Genomic DNA, 14,993 nt, shown 5'->3' on the forward strand with positions numbered 1-14,993 from the left:
GTAGCACCTCCTAGTGCCAGCCCGGCGGAGCCTAGTCCCGGACATGGGTCTCGTCGCGAACGGGTCGACGGTGAGGATGCGGGCCGGGCATCGTCGAAAACAAAAACTATATGCAAATGTAACCTTTTTTTTAATTATTGGATTGTGATATCTTATATACAAATTCTAAATTTCTATAAAAAAAATTATAAGAAACTAAAAAAACATCGATCATGGTCTAAAAATTTGAAATTAATCTAATTCATCTAACTAAAACTAACATTTCTAAAATTTCTAACATTTCTATATACTAAAATTTATAACATTTGTATAAAAACAGAAAAAACCTTTGACATTATATTATAACTAACATTTCTATATACTATTTGACATTAATCTAATCTAATTAATTATTTCATCTAAAACTTTGTATGAAAAACAGAAAAACAGAAAAAACTAAAAACTAAAAACTAAAAACAGAAAAATTGTGTGTGCGTGCGTGCGTGTAGTGTGTGTGTGTGCGCGCGCGGCCGGCGCCGGCGGCGGTGCGCGGTGGAGGGAGGAGATCGGGGCCGGGGGAGGGGCTCACAGCGCGCGCGGGCAAGGTCGAGGCGACGGCGACGGCGAGGTCCAGGCGACGGCGACGGCGAGGCGACGGGACGGCGACGTACGGCGCGGGACAGGGCGGCGGCGCGACGGGGACGGCGACGATGGGGATGGCGCGGGACGGCGGGGCGGCGGCAGAGAGAAGTGGGAGATGAAAAAATGAATTTTTTCAAAGTGTTTCTTATATAGGATTGACCTTTAGTACCGGTTGGAGCCACCAACCGGTACTAAAGGCCTGTTTTGGCCAGGCCAAGCGGCGGGAAGCGCACCCCCTTCAGTACCGGGTGGTGGCTCCAACCGGTACTAAAGACCCCCCCCTTTAGTACCGGTTAGATACACAACCCGGTACTAAAGGGGGTGCGCTGCCAGGCGAGGGGCACAAAGTTTATTCCCACCTCGCCTAGCGAAGGGCAGCCGCACTGGTTTATAAACCCAGCCGCGGCTGCTCCTTCGAGCTCCTCTCCAAAGCAGGCCTTCTGGGCCTACCTGCGTTGTGCTGCCCAATGGGCCTACTGGGCCTTGCGGGCCTGCATCCTGGCCCAACAACATGTTGGGTTTCTAGTCGTATGCAAGCCGCTGTGGCCCAGTAGGCGGGCTTTTTTCTTTTTTGCTTTGTTTATTTTCTTTTATTTATTTCTGAGTTGTTTTTTGCTGTATTTAGAGTTTCGTTGTGAATATTTTTTCTTTAGGTACAAAAAATTACAAACTTTCGGTTAGTGCCGGTAGTTTTCAAATTTGAATAGTTTAAATTTTGAATTATTTGAAATTTGTGTGAATCACTAGTTTCTGAATAACTTAACTTTAAAAATAGATTTTCCAGTGATTCTTTTTTAGTTTAATATTAGTGTGTTTTATCATTATATTCAACTTGGTAATGCTTAGGTTATTTAAATATGAAATGCCTTTGTAACAGATGAGTTTTCGTCCGAAACCCTAATACTTCGAAAGAGTTTGTCCATTTTGTACACGAAGTGCATCCAGTTTTTGCTGTAACCCTCTCTACTTTTTTGCACATGCTATGTGGGTGAAATTATGATACCATGCCAACTTTCAACCTTTTCGGAGTTCATTTGAAGTGTTTTTCAATTTCAGGGTCATTTAGCTGAAAAATCAGTAAATGCATGAAAGAATTTGTTTGCACATAAAATTTCTTCGCGTTTCAAATGCCAAAACACATAAGTACCCTAACTATTACAGAAGAAAGTGGTGATAGTGAAGCCGACCACATCCCAGGTCTTTGGGTGTGAAACTTTTTCTTCGCGTGTGTCCCTTTGCGCCGTAACCATGGACAATCTTCATCATTTAACAGGATGCTCGGGTCAATATTCACTGTGAATGAAGCAATTTGATATTCATAATCTTCTGACATGTCTGTCTTGTCATCCACTCCCACGATGTTTCTTTTCCCAGAAAGAACTATGTGGCGCTTTGGCTCATCATATGATGCATTCGCTTTCTTATCTTTTCTTTTTCTCGGCTTGGTAGACATGTCCTTCACATAGAAAACATGTGCCACATCATTGGCTAGGACGAATGGTTCGTCTGCATACGCAAGATTGTTGAGATCCACTGTTGTTCCGTACTGCGGGTCTTCCGTTACCCCGCCTCGTGTCATATTGACCCATTTGCACCGAAACAAAGGGACCTTCAAACCACGTCCATAGTCAAGTTCCCATATGTCCTCTATGTAACCATAATATGTTTCCTTTCCCGTCTTGGTTGCTGCATCAAAGCGGACACCACTGTTTTGGTTGGTGCTCTTCTTATCTTGGGCGATCGTGTAAAATGTATTCCCATTTATCTCGTACCCTTTGAAAGTCATTATATTCAAAGATGGTAACTAGGATAGCAAGTACAGGTCATCTTCAATAGAGGCGTCATGCATGGCACGTGTCTGCAACCAGCCGGCGAAAGTCCCCGTTTGTTCACGTGTAATCCAGTCATCAGACCGCTCCGGGTGTTTGGAGCGTAGAAAATTCTTGTGTTCGTCCATATACGGAGCCACCAAGGTGGAATTCTGTACAACTGTGTAGTGTGCTTCAGTGAGAGAATGTCCTCCCATACATATTATTTGATTCCGTCCTAGCGTGCCTTTTCCATCCAGTCTGCCCTTATGCCGCGATTCAGGAACACCAATCGGCTTAAGGTCAGGAATAAAGTCAATACAAAACTCAATGACCTCCTCATTTTCATGGCCCTTGGAGATGCTTCCTTCTGGCCTAGCACAGTTATGAACATATTTCTTTAAGACTCCCATGAACCTCTCAAAGGGGAACATATTGTGTAGAAATACAGGACCCAAAACGTTAATCTCTTCGCATAGGCGAACTAGGACGTGCGTCATGATGTTGAAGAAGGATGGTGGGAACACCAACTCGAAACTGACAAGACATTGCACCAAATCATTCTCTAACCTTGGTATGATTTCTGGATCGATTACCTTCTGAGAGATTGCATTGAGGAATGCACATAGCTTCACAATGGCTAATCGAACATTTTCCGGTAGAAGCCCCCTCAATGCAACCGGAAGCAGTTGCGTCATAATCACGTGGCAGTCATGAGACTTTAGGTTCTGGAACTTTTTCTCTGCCATATTTATTATTCCCTTTATATTCGACGAGAAGCCAGACGGTACCATAATACTGAGCAGGCATTCAAAGAAGATTTCCTTCTCTTCTTTGGTAAGAGCGTAGCTGGCATGACCTTGATGTATGCCGTCTTTTCCGTGCATACGTTGCTTGTCCTCCCGTGCCTCGGGTGTATCTTTTGTCTTCCCATACACGCCCAAGAAGCCAAGCAGGGTCACGCAAAGATTCTTCGTCACGTGCATCACGTCGATTGCAGAGCGGACCTCTAGGTCTTTCCAATAGGGCAGGTCCCAAAATATAGATTTCTTCTTCCACATGGGTGCGTGTCCGTTAGCGTCATTCGGAACAGGTTGTCCGCCAGGACCCTTTCCAAAGACTACCTTCAAATCCTTGACCATATCATGTACATCAGCACCAGTACGGTGGCGAGGCTTCGTCCAGTGATCCGCCTCACCTTTGAAATGCTTGCCTTTCTTTCTTACGGGATGCCTGCTCAGAAGAAATTGAAGATGCCCCAGGTACACATTCTTCCTACAATTATCCAAATATATACTGTCGGTATCATCCAACCAGTGCGTGCATGTGCGGTATCCCTTGTTTGTCTGTCCTGAAGGTTACTGAGAGCAGGCCAATCATTGATGGTCACGAACAGCAACGCCTTTAGGTCAAATTCTTCCTATCCGTGCTCATCCCACACACGTACACCTGTTTCATTCCACAGCTGTAAGAGTTCTTCAACTAATGGCCTTAGGTACACATCAATGTCGTTGCCGGGTTGCTTAGGGCCTTGGATGAGCACTGGCATCATAATGAACTTCCGCTTCATGCACAACCAAGGAGGAAGGTTATACAAACATAGAGTCACAGGCCAGGTGCTATGGTTGCTGCTCTACTCCCCAAAAGGATTAATGCCATCTGCGCTTAGACCAAACCATACGTTCCTTGCGTCACCTGCAAACTCCTCCCTGTACTTTCTCACGATTTTACTCCACTGCGACCCATCAGTGGGTACTCTCAACTTTCCGTCTTTCTTACGGTCTTCTCTGTGCCATCGCACCGCCTTGGCATGCTCTTTGTTTTGGAACAAACGTTTCAACCGTGGTATTATAGGAGCATACCACATCACCTTGGCAGGAATCTTCTTCCTGGGGCGCTCACCCTCGACATCACCAGGGTCACCGCGGCTGATCTTATAGCGCAATGCACCGCATACCGGGCAAGCGTTCAAATCCTCGTACTCACCGCGGTAGAGGATGCAGTCATTAGGGCATGCATGTATCTTCTGCACCTCTAACCCTAGAGGGCAGACATCCTTCTTTGCTTCGTACGTACTCTTGGGCAATTCGTTGTCCTTTGGAAGCATATTCTTTATCATTACCAGCAACTTTCCAAATCCCTTGTCAGATACACCATTCTCTGCCTTCCATTGCAGCAATTCCAGTGTGGTGCCCAACTTTTTCTTGTCAGCTTCGCAATTCGGGTACAACAATTTCTTGTGATCCTCTAACATGCGCTGCAACCTCTTCTTCTCCAAATCACTTGCGCAGTTTCTCTTTGCATCGGCAATGGCCCGACCTAGATCATCAGCGGGCTCATCTGATGCCTCTTCTTCAGCTTCTTCCCGCATTGCCGGCTCAGCTTCTTCCCCCATTGTTGTATCATCGTATTCAGGGAACCCATGGCCAGGATAGCTGTCGTCGTCCTCTTCTTCTTCATTGCCTTCCATCATAACCCCTCTTTCTCCGTGCTTGGTCCAAACATTATAGTGGGGCATGAAACCGGACTCAAACAGGTGGACGTGAATGGTTCTTGACTTAGAGTAATTGTGATCATTCTTACAGCCAGCACATGGACAAGGCATAACCATCCGCCCGCTTGTTTGCCTCAGCCGCAAGCAGAAAAGTTTGCACGCCATTAATGAACTCGGGAGAGCATCGGTCATCGTACATCCATTGTCGGCTCATCTTCATTACACAACACCGAAAAGACCAAATTAATTTAAGTTCATACATAAAGTTCATACAACACTTAAATGCAACAAACAAATAACTCTCTAGCTAAAGCATTTAAATGCAACAACAAATGCGATCAAGATCGCAACTAAGGTAACAATTGATCCAACAGCATAATGATACCAAGCCTCACTATCAATGGCATATTTTCTAATCTTTCTAATCTTCAAGCGCATTTTCTCCATCTTGATCTTGTGATCATCGACGACATTGGCAACATGCAACTCCAATTCCATCTTCTCCCCCTCAATTATTTTCAATTTTTCTTTCAAATACTCGTTTTCACTTTCAACTAAATTTAACCTCTCGACAATAGGTTCGGTTGGAATTTCCGGTTCACATACCTCCTAGATAAAAATATCTATGTCAACTTGATGGGCATAATTTTTCATAAACACGAAATGCAACAAATAGTTTTAAAAGAGAATATACCACATCCGAATCATAACACGGACGAGGGCCGACGGGGACAGATATCAAAACCATGACACTATGTATAACAAACAACGTACGGGTAAGATAATTATACGAGTAACTATATATCCAAATCACACAAACATGAATTTTTATATAAAAAAGATAAGAACAATAGGCTCACCACAAGGTGGTGCCGACGACGGGACGGTGCGGGCGATCGACGGTGGTTACGACGGTGATTTAGAAGGCACTAAGTAAACCACACCTACATATGCAAACTAAGTGTTATTTTGACCTCAAATTGCATATAAATCAAATACTACCACATATAATTCCTCCCAAATTACTAAAACCCACAATTAATCACTATATAAACCAATGCAAGAGCTAATCTAGCAATGAGAGATGAAAGGACAAAGTTGCTAACCTTTGTGATCATTTGAATGGATGGGGGCCTGCAAATCTTGACAAATTTTGGGCAAAATTTGTGATGAGCTCGAGAGGAAGAAGGGCAGAACAGAGGAGAGGGAGAGGGGAAAGGGGGAAGAACAGAGTGCGGGTGGATGAAGGGTTTATACAGGACGACCTTTAGTACCGGTTCGAGGCACGAACCGGTACTAAAGGTGCTGGAGGGGCCCCAGACTGACAATATCCTGCCACCACTCTCTTTAGTACCGGTTCGTGGCATGAACCAATGCTAAAAGTTCGGCAAGAACCGGTACTAATGAGAGCGGCCCGGCTAGCCGTTGGAACCGGCACTAATGGACACATTAGTGCCGGCTCAAATTCAAACCGGCACTAATGAGCTGAACATTTGACCCTTTTTCTACTAGTGAATGATCAGATTCTACAGAGTTGATTTGTTTAAGACGGGAGTATTCGAGAAATGCTACGAACAGAAACATTTGGTACAACTTGATCCGGTCTACCCCTTCCATTAGCATCTCCTTGTTGCCTATTATCCCATGTGAAGGGAATGCCCTTCCAACTGAGGTCCCTAGGGGAGAAATTGTCAAAAGCTTCTCTAAAGGCTCGCATTTGCCCTTCCGACCTAGAATTTGCATTGAAGTGCTCCTTAGCACCAGTGCCTCATTAAAGTCACCCATGCAAAGTCAAGCTTCATGTTCGAGTAAAAATAAAGTGTGCAAGAAGCATGAATAAATGATGTCTATTTTCACCCCTTGGTTCTTCATAAACCCCTGTGTAGCACCAGGTTCGGAGTCCATCGACCTCCTACTTGATTACAACATCAATGTGGGAATATATGAAATTCTAGAGCTCAACTGAAACAACACCAGACCAAAACAAGCCAATCCCACCACTAGGCCCATCGCTATCAACGGAAAAACATCCAGAAAAACTAATAATTGATTTCAAATTCTCCACACATTTCGCCCTCATCTTGGTCTCCAAGATGAACAGAAGGGTGAGGGCTTCCTGCTTCACAATCTTGTGAAGCTCATGAACGGCCGCGGAGTTCCCAAACACTTGACGATTCTAGCTTAAGCAATTCATTATTGATGGCATGGTTGCATCGCAGCCGCTGCCAACTTTTCTGATGAGGGTGGAGTTGGTTTCTTCTTCTTTGGGTCCCTTTCAACTTCGTGCCCATCGAGCTGAGACCCATCATGGTCTGCTACATGGGTGTCGACGCCCTCTAAGTTAGCACCACTGTCCCCTCTGGACATGTCTGAAGTGGCAATTCAACCCTTCATACACTTTTAGCTGCCGAGGTCCTTCCTTCCGCTTGTTCATTGATTCTTCTTCTGAGGGGACGTCGCCTCCGGATTGACACCGTTTGGGATCTCGATGACTTGGCCTCTCGCCTATTCTGCTGTGAACTCTGCTGGCCGCGTGATGATTTCTCCCCAAAAAATCACTTTCCTCCATTCATCCGCGCCCTTAAACTTATTTTTGAGTAGAAGATCAATAAGGGAGTTGCCTCCTCTGTAATGTCCAACTTCCCCATTGCCTCCTCCAACTTTGCTATCGCCGAGCTGGACAAGCTAGCGTTCTCCGTGCCAATATGGGAGGAGGACCAAGCCATCCCTTCCATGTCGATCCCATGCGCCCCCTGCCGAGATCAGCGAGCGCCGATGAGTCCCCTCGAAACCCTAGTCGCCCTAGCCATCGCCAGAGGTACCATGGGAAGAAAGGCTCCATCCATGTTTGAATGTAATTTTGTAATTAGGTTCTTTTTGTACATTGAACATTGGGCCGCATTATATATCGACTTGAATTGCCAAAAAATAGACTCTTGGACTTTGCCATGCTCTCAAGTTAAACAAAAAAAACTTGAAACACAAAAAAACTTGTAAGGACACATCACCCACCCCATCTCAGACGCAACTTCAGTGACTTTGTGAAGTGAAGTCACGCAGCGTCTTAGCCTCCAACATCCACCACTCATTCCACATCCAACGGTCATGATATGCTTTTAGAATTTCAGTGGTATGGCACATAAAAAAATTATACACTGAATGTAGAGTGTTTGTAAATTTTCAATGCTACATTGTTCATTCTTTTATCTTCCCTTGAGACTTTCAATGTTTTATTCTTTAAAAATTTCAGCGGTACGCTACGGACGACACACTAAATGTTAAATGCTTGCAAATTTCAATTTTATGTCGCTCGTTTTTTCCCTTGTCTAATGGGATTAGTTTTTTGCATTTTGCAACCGTTTCAGTTTTTAGTTTCATATTATGTCCGGTGATCAATTTTTTTCTGTGTGAAAATATTCAGGTCGGGGTGTCTAGTGCATCCTTGCAAGCTGAAAACTATCAAGTCCGGGTGTTTTTCGCCTTGCGTGAATCTTGAGCGTTGGATGTAGAATGAGTGGTGGATGTTGAGGCTAAGGCGCTGCGTGACTTCACTCCACAAAGTCACTCGAGCTGCGTCCCCCCATCTCACCTTCTCCCCACACGGCGTCGCGGACTCGCCGCCGGCCTCCACCGCCGCCGTCTCTCTGCCCGCCCCTGCCCCCGGCCCCGCCCCCGCCTTGCTCCCTCTCCGTGTCCTCCACCCTCGACGCAGCTCGCCCACGACGACCTCCGCGCGGCTGCTCCCGTCGGCCGCGCCGTCGCTCCCCCCCCCCCCCCCCCCTCGCTCACCACGGCCGCCGACTCGGTGGGAGAAGATCCAGGCCGGCGTGGCGGCCCGCCACCGAGCCACCCCCACACGCCCTGAAGCTTGAAGCTGGCCGAGGGAGCTGCGCCTCCAGCCAAGACGACCACCTGGTTTGCTGCTCTTTTTCCTCGGCACTGAAGATTGGCTTCCCTGTCTCCCCCTTGATCTTCGAGTACAAATTTGACGATTTGCAGGATCGATTCACCTCGGCACTGAAGCAGGGGAGCGCCGCCCACCACGCAGCAGCAGCATCAGCAGCTTCATCCATGGGGAGGAGGCGGAGGGGACTGGAAGGAGAGGGACCAAGAACGGCAGCGCTCCGAGGTACTGTTAGCTCCTTCTGACTAGCTAGGCTCGTCTGTTTTCACAAATCTGGCGGAGCAAGCGAGGGGGTGGCACAGTTGAGCTAAGAACCTTCAGTAAACCGCCATTTTTCTGAATGTCGACGGGGGCAAAAGGTGCCCACCGGAGCTGAATTTCCACTTAGAGCTTTTCAGAGGAAATGCGATTATGCAAGTATGCCTACGGAGTAGCAGATGTTTCCCAGTTAACCCTTCTTATCCCTGATCTCCCTGATCCCAACACCCGCCGACTTCAGAGAGAAGATCCCCTTCTTATCATGATGTTTTCAGGCCACATACCTTGACAGGTCTGGTTCTTTGCGATGCATGGCCTGCTCCAGCAGCATTGCATCGGTCTCAAAGACAATCCGGATGACGCCAGGCTGCACTGCTAAATCGAAGGCTCGAGACATATAGCCTGTTGTTCAGTAGCAAACGCACCGGCCACATTTGCTGTCCGACCAGCTTTGCATGCGACCACTTCACCTGCATGGTCCTGAACTAGCACGCCCCAGGCTGCATGCTCCTGACCTTCAGTGTAGGCACCATCGATGTTTAGCTTCAGCGTCCCCTCCCCGGTATCGGCGGCATCCATTTAGTTACATGCCATGGCGACTTGGTTCATTCCGGACGCACAATTCCCTTAAATTCAACCATATCGATGACGGCGCGGTGCGCAACCGCCTCCGGAGCCCATGATTCAGACCGTGTGTGCTGCCCGACTTTTGCATCAAAAAGGTTCAGCAACACATCTGGTTCAAGAGTATCATCAGTTTCGTATAATTTCTTGAAAAAATTCTGTTGCCATTTCCGCAATCTTCTTCTTTTCCTGAACCCAATCCCCCTCTGCATCTTTTAGTTTGCCTAATCTTATTTTTCCTTTGTCGACATGTTGCTTTTCGTTGAAAATACATATGGTGATTTGTTCCCCCTCTCTGATAGTAGTGACTCGAGAGCGTTGACGCCATAGCATCTTCTCTTCTCCGTACAGATATTTCATCCAACTCCTTTGAGCATTTCTGGATTAGCTCATCTCGCCGGCGTCCGACAAATCATCCAGTCGCTGCCTTAGCTTCTGAACTTTGAACCAGACTTCTGCCTTAACCTCTGAACTCTGAACCAGGGGGGTTTACCCTGATTCTTCAGTTCAGTTTAGTTGGGACACCCTATTCCTAGTTTTGCTAACAGGTGTGCTGCTACATTGACCGAATAGCAGAGCTAGAGAAGCACAGGCGTGCTGCCTGCATCTTGAAATCTTCAATAGGCACCGCATACCTTGACAGGTCTGGTTCTTCGCGATTCATGGCCTGCTCCAGCAGCATTGCATCGGTCTCGACGACAACCCGGATGGCGCCCGGCTGCACTGCTAAATTGAAGGCTTGAAACATATAGCCTCTAGTTCGGTACACCTGTGCTTCTCTGAACTCTGCCTTAACCTCTGAACTCTGAACCAGGGGGGTTTTACCCTGATCCTTCAGTTCAGTTTAGTTGAGACACCCAATTCCTCTGTCCATGATCTGAAATCTCTCCTTCAGTTAAGTTGAGACACCCAATTCCTCTGCCCCTGATCTGAAATCTCTTCTTCAGTTAAGTTGAGACACCCAATTCCTCTGCCCCTCGTATGAAATTTCTTCTTCAGTTAAGTTGAGTCACCCAATTCCTCTGTCCCTCGTCTGAAATTTCTTCTTCAGTTAAGTTGAGACACCCAATTCCTCTGTCCCTCGTCTGAAATTTCTTCTTCAGTTAGACACAGAGATTGAATTTCTTTGCTTCCCTCCCGCAACAGCAACCGCAACCGCAACCGCCCGCCTCCCTCCTCCTCCCCCCTTCAAATACCCGCTCCGCCGGGCCGCCCAAACCCACGGCAACCAAACCAACCCGACCCGATCAAGAAAATGGAGGGAAGCGACGAAGAGAGTCAGGCGCCCGCCGCTCCAGGCCCCCTGCCGCTGCCGCCTCCAGGGCCCCTGCCGCCGCCGGCGACGGACGAGGGCCACCTTGAGCTCCTCGGGGTGCTCCGCCTTCGGGTGAGGGGTCTCGCCCCATGGATGCTGCCCCCGTACTTCCTCTTCAACGTGGACATCTACAACTACCATCCGCGAGAGCTTCTTGCGGCATACCCGTCTGCGACCGCCGCGGATGGGAGCTCTGCCCTCTACTTCGTCAACCTCGTCCGCCCCAAGACTGCAACAGACTCGAGAAAGAAGAGAGCCGTCCCCGGGGGCACGTGGAAATCCGAGCGGTCCCCGCTGCCGCTAGTCTCGGAGGCCATCCAGGGAGCCCGGCAGACTTTCTCGTTCACCGTGTTGGGCGCGAAGGGCGAGGAAATCCGGCAGGGGTACATTATGCAGGAGCTCACCCTTGCCGGGGACGAAGGCAAGCTCGACGGCGGCGCCGACATGGCCGTATCCAAGATATACCCGAGCCCCCGCGGAGACAAGGCCAAGCGGAAAGCCAAACCCGTCCGCGTGTCGTCAAGAAAGAAGCGGAAGGCCCTTGAGGCGTCCGCCGCCGCCTCCTTCTCCTCCGCGCCGGCTCTCGGGCTCGGGATCTCCAGTCCGGCCCCTCCTCTCCGCCTGGGGGCCTCGACCTCCTCGGCGCCACCTCTCGGCGAGGGCGCCGCGTCGACCTCCTCCGCGCCTCATCTCGGGCAGGGCGCCGCGTCGACCTCCTCCGCGTCTCATCTCGGGCAGGGCGCCGCGTCGACCTCCTCCGCGTCTCATCTCGGCCAGGGCGCCGCGTCGATCTCCTCCGCGTCTCATCTCGGCCAGGCCGCTGCTCCGAGCCACGCCAGGCGGTTACTCATTCTGGAGCTAGATGGCTTTTCGCCGGTGGGGCAGGATTTCTTGCCTCAGAACATTTTGAGGGCTTCGGAGGTGATTGGTAGAAGAAGGGTGCCTGTTGACTGCGACGACGTTGTTCTGCTGCAGAAGAAGAAGAAGCTACCAGCAGGTCAGGACTGTTCGTGTTTCAGTCTTCCATGCTTTGTACGAGTATGTTACAGAGTGATCAGATGGTTATTGTTTGTTGAATACTTGAATTGTTCTGTTCCTTTTTCGCTGATTCATAATTTCCCATAAAAAGTGTCATTCTGGGATAATGCATTTTGCCTACTAAATGATGACAGCCCTTGATTGGTGATACCATATAGTATTTCCAAGATGTAAGATCGATACGATCGCAAAGTTCAGTCATAGTTTCAATATCAATACGACTACTGGTTGTAGTACAGTAGCAGGTCAGGACTGTTCGTATATCATATTCAAATAGATGATATGTGACTTCATGGGCTGAAATTCTTGAAACAGAGATAACATTTTTGTTTGATCTGTGATGTGGCTCATTAGCAATTTCGTTCCATTTTTTGGCTAGTTTTCTGGTTAGCCTGATAGATTTCATCAACAAGAAGTAATGTGATCTGCTGCTTGCAGTTAAATGGTTGCAGTCATGTTTGATGCTTTAGCAGTCATGTTCAATGATGGGGATTCTAGGATAGACATATTTGTTCATGAGTACATGACACACAGCTGTATGAGAAATCCAGTTTTTAACCAATGGAAAAACGGGTTTATGCTAAACGCTTACCATTGCAATCAAAACTTTTACCGTATAGTATTACCATAGCATTTTGTTTCGTATCTTTTAATGTGGTCAACGATCCATGCTATGACTTACTGAGGTTATTTTGCTATGAAAAGTGAGGCTTTTGAGATGACGATGCTGTAGTATTTGATTCCCTTGTATGTTTCTGTAACAGGTGGCTATTAAGATTCTCGACCCTGATGTGCTGAGTTGAAGAAGAATGCAGTAAAGCAGCTCAAGTTGACCACAGCGGGGAAGATACATAGGAGGAACTAGTGTGTGATCGAGAACATACCCCACTCCCATTCTGGTGCTGGAGAGGGAAAGTTTTGTTTGTAGATAGATAGAGTAGGTGGGAATCCCTGTGTCCCTGGATTGGCTTGTCATATGTGGTCAGGATACTTCCTCTTTTGATTTGTTCAAATGTTATGCGGGCACTACAATTGAGTGATTTGAGTAACGTCGAAGGGAATTTCTGAATGCGTTGCTTCATGTCTTGATTTTTTCTGCAGCATAAATTTTGTTTCCAATACTGGGCGTCCTCTCTGATGTGTCCAAATGTTATACGGGCACTATAATTGACTGATTTGAGTAATGAGTCGAAGGGGATTGGTTCATGTGCATATACTAACTGTTTCATGCCTTAAGTTAATAAGAAAAAGTTAACCCTGTTTATTTATTTTAGATTGCAATGTGCCATCCAGTGGCACCGTCTGTAAGTAGCCCCTCTCAGTTTATCTTGTTATTGATCTTGATGTCTATATAACAATACAAGGCAATCCCTAATTCACTTGCTGCTTTACTGAAAGGGGTGCCGTAGTCACTGAAATACCATCCACAATGGCACACATGCACAAAAGCATGTGCGATATAAAAGAATCCACAAACAAAAATATTCATGCCAACTAAAAAAATCACTTTTATGTTCATATATTTAAAAAACATTTATGTAAGTGTTTATTTAATTTTAAAAAAGTTTCTACGATTATAAAATTTGTGTAGGCATTTTTAGAAATACACATGTAATGTAAACTAGTGTTACTTTTATAGGAATGTTCGTGTATTTCCATAAAATTATCACGTATTTTTTATAAATATTTGATGCATTTTTAATAGTATAAATTACATTTAGTTTTACAAAAAAATATGCAAACATGTTTAAAAAATTGCAAGAACTTTTCCCAAAAAAAGATACAAACACTTGTAAAGTTAATGAAAAAAATCACTTTTTTTGGCAGTTACATAAATTTGATAAATTTAAAATAATTTCCCAAATATATATGTGTGTACCGTGTGTGTGGGTGTGTGTGTGTGTGTGTTTTATTTTTGAGAACAGCGTGCGTGCCTTGCGTTGCGAATGATTATATATAAAAGACTGAGCGCATACATCGTAACACACTAAGGGTAGGTTCTTTTGGAGCTTATAGCGGCTTATTGTGAAAATAAGCCAAAAGCCCAAAAGAACTCATTTTAGAGATTGAGCTTAACTTATTTCCACAACCCTCTTCTTCACAATGAAAAAAAGCTGGGTAAGGGAAGCTTTCCGCGGCTTATGACTTACCACCAAACTGTATATCTTCTTGCCCTCACAATTTAATAGAATAACGTCCGAAATGCCACCGCGCCTCATGGCCTGAAAAAAAAAGCTTGGAGCACGCCCCGCATCCCTCTCGTTCCTTCTCCTGCATAGAAATCCTAGCTAGGTTTCCCTGCCCGCCGCCGACCCCGCCTCCAGCCGCCACTGACACACTTCTCCCCGGCCGCTAGCTGCCATCGACCCCGCCTCTCGACGACCGCAACGCTTCTCCCCCGCCTCTAGCCGCCAACCCTGCCTCCCAACGGCCACCACGCTTCCCCCTGCCTCCCTCTTGTCACCGCACGCCGGTCGAGCTCCCGGACATAGAAGCCCGTCCCCCCTCCTTCTCCTCTGCCCGTCCTTCCGATGGGTGACAGAGCGCGAACGGAGGGTAGGGATCTGAGGTTGAGGTCAAACACAAGGACGTCGGCGTCAGGACACTCAGCACGGATGCATGCGTGAATGTCTTCAACCGCCTTGAACCTCTGAATTTGCTTCAGTAGTAGTATTCTCTTTGCCTATTTCAGATTATATTTCAGAGATGCATAGGAATTTGTTTGCAACCGCACACATACACAAAAGCATGTGCGATATAAAAGAATCCACAAAAAAATATTCATGCCAACTAAAAAATCACTTTTATGTTCATATATTAAAAAAACATTTATGTAGTCTAAAAAGTGTTTATTTAATTTTAAAAAAGTTTCTATGATTATAAAAATTGTGCAGGCATTTTTAGAAATACTAATGTAATTTAAAGTAGTGT

The 14,993-nt window shown here is 46.6% G+C and overlaps 1 protein-coding gene across 1 annotated transcript; it reads left to right on the top strand.

The window, feature by feature from the left end:
- Positions 1 to 8,673: 8,673 nt before the first annotated feature.
- LOC123170035 (uncharacterized) lies at positions 8,674 to 13,131 on the top strand. The gene is made up of 3 exons (XM_044587880.1): positions 8,674 to 8,838; positions 8,923 to 12,021; positions 12,827 to 13,131. The coding sequence occupies exons 2-3, from the start codon at positions 10,965 to 10,967 to the stop codon at positions 12,835 to 12,837; spliced, it is 1,068 nt and encodes a 355-aa protein (XP_044443815.1). The 5' UTR covers positions 8,674 to 8,838; positions 8,923 to 10,964; the 3' UTR covers positions 12,838 to 13,131.
- The last annotated feature ends 1,862 nt before the right edge of the window (positions 13,132 to 14,993 follow it).

The sequence above is a fragment of the Triticum aestivum genome, chromosome 7D (genome assembly GCF_018294505.1).
Source record: "Triticum aestivum cultivar Chinese Spring chromosome 7D, IWGSC CS RefSeq v2.1, whole genome shotgun sequence".
Lineage (NCBI taxonomy): Eukaryota > Viridiplantae > Streptophyta > Magnoliopsida > Poales > Poaceae > Triticum > Triticum aestivum.

What these genes read in the sequence shown, in the direction of transcription:
- LOC123170035 (XM_044587880.1), top strand. Translation starts at nt 10,965, where the DNA reads ATGGAGGGAAGCGACGAAGAGAGTCAGGCGCCCGCCGCTCCAGGCCCC.